Raw genomic sequence first — 6,730 nt, 5'->3', positions numbered from 1 at the left:
TCTAATAAATCATGAGGCCCCTATAATAAGCTTGCAAAAAACATCCGACAAACTCTGACAAAAAAGAGTGAAAATTTTTCCCAGAATCGGTAGACAACATATGAAATAAACTTCTGATTTCCTGTAATCGGTAGACTACATAACTTAATAACCTCCGATTGTAACCATCGATCAATCTTCACACTATTGCCACAGACTTCAGGAATTCATAACTCCCATCATAAGTGAATTCTTTACCCTTTTCCACTAAGTACTGTCTTTTTACGAGTGTCTCCTACATAAACAAACACAAAATTATGTCAACTTCGTTTTAGTAAGAAATATTAGACACCCGGTGTTATTTAAAGAAAAAGTATGCAAATACTTAAAAATTGCTGGATCGACAAGCTTAAGTGGCTAGTGTTAAACATCCTCTTTTGTATCGTTATGTAATCATTTACCCCTTTTCCATCTCCGGCATTCCCCGAGAGATCGTGCTATAACCTCATCATTGGTTTCACCCCTCAATCGATATTGATTCACAAGATAAGTTAAATGGACGAATTCGTTGACGTGTCTGTGTATTGAAACAACTCGGCAGAAAAGATCAGCGGAGTGGCGGTTGTTTGGGTTACCGGTGTCGGCACAGAATTTTTCGTGAATTCTCCTCAAATAACTCATACTCATTACGCCTCCTTGCCTACTTTCTTCTCCTCGTCTTGGATAGAATTGAACATAGCGCCTACATAAAGATAAATCTTCTTTAATCGTGAACTCCGTAGGATTAATGAATGGTTGTGCCATTATGTTGAAGATGATGTTGGAGAGAGTTTAAAGGTATTTGTGTTCCATGGAGGGTAAAAGGATACAATCCTTATATAGAGTTTAGAGTTCAAACGGCTCTATTTTGCAGGGGAAACTGTATAATCGGTAGTCAAATAAGGTACTTTCCCTTCCGATTATACAGTTTCCCCAAATTTTGTTTTTGCCGAAATTTCAATTTTCTCGAATTTGAGAACTAGTATAATCGGTAGTCAAATAAGGTACTTTCCCTTCCGATTATACAGTTGCCCCAAATTTTGTTTTTGCAGAAATCTCATTTTTTTCGAATTTGAGAACTAGAATAATCGGTAGTTAATACGACTTCTGGTTACACAGTTGCCCAAATTTCTTCTTCGACAAAATCACCAATTTTGGGAATTTAGGAGCTAGTATGATCGATAACCTAGTGAGGTTATTATTCTACCGATTGTTATACAACCAAGATACACGTTTGGCACAAAAACGAACTTAATCGGTAGTATAACCACGTTAAGAACCTTCCGATTGAGATATATCAATCGAGCAAAAAATAGCTTCCGATTATGTAAGGGCATTAACGTATTCTCCGCGTTTTTGGACATCCCTTAACATTGTGTATGAATTGGGAATAAAAAAATCGCCCCTACTTCTTTTGGGATCGCCCTAAAAATGCCTGGTAAAATTTGGTTCCCATAAACTTAGTTTAAGAGCCTGAGATTCGACTATCCAATAACCATTCCAAATATATTTCATATCAATTTCATTTGCTAATTTTATAATGAAAAATCCTTTACCATTGACTTCTCAAAGATGATTCTGCTACTGCAAATTTCAATTTGACAAAATCCAACCTCCCAACTAAACTAAATCGCCATTCACTTAAACTTTCATCAATATCCTCATCTGGAACATATAATGATGGATGTTCGTGAAATATTTCACTCTCTCAAATACACTCAATATTCCCAGAGGAAACCCTAAAATTATTGTTAAACATTTTCGATCCAGATTCAGTTTCTGGACGATTTTTATTAGTTTCAGACATCGATTTAGTCTGTGTAGACAAGATTTAAGCTTAACTAACACCAATCATTGAAATGATTGGAAGAAGAAACAAAATAATGATGTAGAAATCACTCAAAACTAAGAACATTGAAGAAGAAAAAGCTGAGTCGATCGCCGATCCTCAGACACTCTCTCTCTTCAACTCAGTCCGATTTGTCAAGGGTATGCATCCATCCACTGATTTAAAATATCAGTCTGATTCCACAAATATCTGTATCACCAAATAATATTTCTTACAGTGAGCAAACAATACGTTCAATTGTAATTCAAACCAGAATGAAGTGAGATAATGTCAGTTCTGGCTTTAGAAAACCACGCACACTCTAATGATTTAATGATTAATGAACTCGCCTGAAATCAGAAATAAAATCACATACACGTAAAAAGATAACGAAAACCACAAACCTCCAAGTCCGGTGCAAGGTTATACATCTTGTTATCATCCTGGTCTAGCAATGTTATTCCTCTGATTTTTTGAAACCCGACTCTGGTAGCAATTAGATTCTGCATCGTCATTGTTTATGACCATTTGAGATAAGTACATAAGAACAGGCAAAGAAATCAAATCAATAAAGAAAAAAGAAGCAGGTTCGACCTTTTTTTGGTACATGATAATCATCTCCACATAATGTGTTTATATTAACAATCTATTTTGACATGCTTTCTCTGCAGCTTTAGGATTACTTGCATTTAATTTTTTGTAAGTCTGCACCAGTTTGAAATTCGATTTTGTGGAGAGAAGAAAACCATTTTGCCAGTGTGTAATTCATCTACTCTTTTGGGAGCAGTTACTATAAAATCGTAAGACTGACAAGGTAAATATCATATATAGTTGTCTCACCAGGTTGATTTCCGCCAAGCTGAATGCTTGCACCTGCTGTATTACCTGTACAAGATTGTTAAATAAGTAAGCATGAGTTCCCAAATGCAGCTTGTAAAATTCCCCAAACCCAATCGACTTCTGACAATAGCAATTGTATATCATACCAGATTCTGAGCACCATGAATCATAACAGCTTCGTCCTCTTGAAGATCCTGTCTTGATAAGCAAATTTTGAAGGGGCCCATCTCCTTGTTCAGATGATTTGTGAGGGTTAACCTTACCTGTGAGAATATGAGTTAGTTCGCAAAATCCAAATAATTACACATTTGTCTGAAAAGTGCTTCTTTACTTTTCTTTTTCTCTTAATTTTTCTGCCCATGGGTTCTTAATAGCTACCATAATTCAGAAATAAAACAGAATGCAAGTTAAATTACCACAAAAGGTTTCTTCACATTCGTGGCGGAAGGAACCTCTGCCAGCCGCAATTCAATCGGCTGCAAAAATAAGATACTTTCAGCACTCGGAACTGAGAACTCTTACAAAAGGGTGTACACTAAAGTAAGGATAAGTTATAACAACAAATGGAAATTGTTGCAATTACAACAGATGAAATGTTTGACGAAATTGATTGATCACAGATATGCCAGCTGAATGTATATATATGCGCCATGGACTGCACTTTTAGGTGTCCAAACCAAAGTGAACTGTATAACTGGACGAGATTACCGAAGACCAAGTAGGTTGTTGAAAAGCTACACACCAAGTATTAAGGCACAATGATATATTGACATTCCTTACTGGACGAGATTATCGGAAACTTAGCTAGTTATTGAATTGACATGCACATTGATTTAGCCTGGGGTGGATCCATCAGGAAACACTTACTTGCAGATTTAAGCATTGACCGATTTAAATAATATTAAAAAAATTGTTTCAGTTATGAATCATGATTTTGCGAGTAAGGAATGTAAAAGAAAGATGGTTGAAGCTTATGCATTGAACCGCCAATTGAATGGTTCAGTAATTAGTGGAGAACATATAAAAAGATCGAGGACAAAATCCGAGAAAGAAAAAAATTCAGGATTCAAAATATAGACGCTGAAGCAAAAGTCGATTTGCCGGGCTAGCTCTAGCTGACTGGAAAAATTTAATCAACATTGTTCTCTGGAACTTTTGCTATGGAAAAAATGAAGGATACAACATATGTTTTGAACCATAGATTTAAGGTCGATAATTGCCAGCTCAGACGCTGAGCTACATGTATCTTAGCTCGATTGTCCTTGGTTCTCATGCCGGTGTATGTATGCCATGTATGATTAAGGTTATATTAGCAAAGGTAACACATAGGTAAGCGTATCCATTTAGCTGATCCAACTTGCAGAACATCCAACACAAAATTGCTAAGCATTAACATATCAGATTTCACTTGTAATATTCTTCAAAGTAAAGTTAAGAAAAAAGGTGGTAAAGTAGCAAAAAAGGTTTTGCAAACCAAACACATGGCATCAAACACTAACATCATATAGATTCTGACAACTATCTATGTATTTATCTTAAGTCAAATTTCTTACAACTATCAGACAGTTTAAAAACGGTTTATTGGTCGACTTCTTACAATTACCCGACAGTTTAAAGATGGTTTATTGGTCGACATAAGAGGACCTCTTGTGGTGACTAAAGGCAATTCCTGTCAATCAGAAATAGTGTCCCCTAAGCAGGATGAAGAAGTAACTATACTTTCTTTTCAATTTACTGCATTGCTGCTTGGAAATGAGTCTAAATTTATGTCAGCACCCACCGTGGAAGTGGTTACTCGTAACAATTATCTAGCAGCCAGCATACATAGTGTAATGCCCGAGTAATGAAAGTTGCTAACAATCATCATTTCTAGAACCAAAGTACCACTTTAAAGGATGTAATTCCAGTCATACATAGTTAATACTCGAGTAATGAAGATAAATATCATCACTAGAACAATTCAAAAACTTGCAATGATGCAATTCTTAAAAAGCTTGAGAAATCAATTGAAAAAACGCATCAACATAAAAGTGTTACAATGAAACAACTTGAGTACCGTTCTAGTATCCAATTTTAGTTTGAAAGCCAATCACGACATTATCTAGCAGACCGCACACACAGTTTAATGCTGGAGTAACCTAAACTTACTGACAAATATCATCTCTAGTATCAAACTACAACTTTCATGGACGCAATTCCAGTTAACAAATCCAAAATACAATTCAAACACAACTATGCCTAGTTCCACTATTCTTTTACGCAATTCTAGTTCAGAATCTTAATTTCATAACCAATTAGATTCAAAGTCTTTTATAAGTTTAAGAAAAATTCGAAAATTAAAAACTCGGTTAGAAAATACCTCTAGAAATTTTAAAGTATTCGGCTGAAGTTTCTTCAAGGAAATGAGAGAATGAACATGTGGTATGCAACAATGGTTGATATCTTGTTCATCTTCGAAAAGTGTATCCTCCGCATCATTGAGAATGTCATAGGAGTTGAGTAAATTTTTATCATTCCAATACAAAATTTGATGATTTTTCACTAACGCAAATATTTCATGATCTTCATTCACAATAAATGGACTCAAATCCAACAAATTTCCCTCAGAATCTTTTAAAGAAAACTTAAACAATTTTTTCCAGACCAAATCGTCGAGCATCCATACAGTAATCTCACCACCATCTTCCGGGTCATCTTCACGTAGAAGACACAACTTCTGGTTTAACTCCAGCGGTTGTACTTGATCAACTTCGATTTGAAAGGGTGGAGACAAAATCAAATGAAACTGATTAGTATCCAAATCAAGACCCATAATTCTCTCTGAACCATATGAGACCCAATATAATACACCATCAGCATAAACACCCCTAGGAAAGCTACCAGAAAAAAAGCAATCAGTATTTCCTAATGAAACCCATTCGCATTTCTCCGTTCCTAGAGTAAACATCTCTACAACTCCATCACTAGTTCCTAACTCTTCTTTGTCTTCCCAAAAAATTCTAACAACTTTATACTTATCATTATGAAATGCAAATCCAAAATTCATACAACCACCACTTACAGCTTCTCCACCTCTGAATTTTGGCAGTAAAGCATACTCTTTAGTAATTGGATTACAAATATAAATAGGATCACAAATATAAGTAGGATCATCACATTCTGCATCTAAATCTTCTTGACAAAAGGGTAAAGCAATACATACCAGCCCGTTTCTTGACCCTACTAAGGTAGGTTCGAAATTGAAAAACCCTGGATGGTTCACTTTCTTCTTCTTGATAATATTATCATCAATTCCATCATAATCATACTCAATATGGCTTAAATAATACTTTTGATCATCCTCACCATCCTGTGCTATCCCAATAAAACCAAATTTTCCTCCGCATTCATTATCATCCACATAGCTTGATTCATTCACAAATTGCCTCCAAGGTTTGCAAACTTCTTTTACTTCCAAAACCTTTTCCATTGGTAATTTAAAGAAAACCCTAGTTATAAGATCCTGGTTATAAATTACACTGTGCTGCTGAACCCTAGAGCACTTTTTCATCATCATGAAGAAAAACTACTGAGAAATTGTTTGATATTTGGGTGATTAGCGGTGTTGATTTAAGCAGAATTTTGTTAATAGAGATGAGGGTTAATAACTTAATAGCTTACCTCCTATCCGCTCCTCTCTTCTTCGATTCACTGATTTTCCCGTTTTCTTACTTGCTTCTTCGAATCTTCTTTACATGCTTTTGAATTTCCAAAACTGGAGCCCGAAACCCTTAACCAAACATTTTATGGTCCAACAAGGTTTCTTCTTTGTTTGGGGGGGATTGCAGGAAAGGATGATTATTCTACCTAGAATGCGGCTATGGGGTGTCCGAATAAATACCAAACGATTATGATTATTCTACCCAGAAAGTGGCTATGGGGTGTCCTAATAATAGCACATTTAGATACATATCGACTTCTAGAAGTCAAAAGCAAGAAGTCAGTTTGGGTGTGGAATTTCAGAACGACTTCTAAAAGCAGAAAAGTCGACTTTTTGTGAAGCAA

At 35.5% G+C, this 6,730-nt stretch overlaps 1 protein-coding gene across 1 annotated transcript; it reads right to left on the bottom strand.

Annotated features, from left to right (window-relative positions):
• Positions 1-1,622: 1,622 nt before the first annotated feature.
• Positions 1,623-6,512, bottom strand: LOC113284428 (putative F-box protein At3g10240). The gene is made up of 6 exons (XM_026533884.1): positions 5,046-6,512; positions 3,103-3,162; positions 2,833-2,949; positions 2,687-2,731; positions 2,251-2,349; positions 1,623-2,056 (listed from the first exon to the last, which is right to left on the bottom strand). The coding sequence occupies exons 1-6, from the start codon at positions 6,240-6,242 to the stop codon at positions 2,036-2,038; spliced, it is 1,539 nt and encodes a 512-aa protein (XP_026389669.1). The 5' UTR covers positions 6,243-6,512; the 3' UTR covers positions 1,623-2,035.
• Between the last annotated feature and the right edge of the window lie 218 nt (positions 6,513-6,730).

Source organism: Papaver somniferum, chromosome 5 (assembly GCF_003573695.1).
Source record: "Papaver somniferum cultivar HN1 chromosome 5, ASM357369v1, whole genome shotgun sequence".
Taxonomy (NCBI): domain Eukaryota; kingdom Viridiplantae; phylum Streptophyta; class Magnoliopsida; order Ranunculales; family Papaveraceae; genus Papaver; species Papaver somniferum.
The sequence above is the reverse complement of the archived record's forward strand: the minus strand, read 5'-3'. Positions and strand labels throughout refer to the sequence as shown.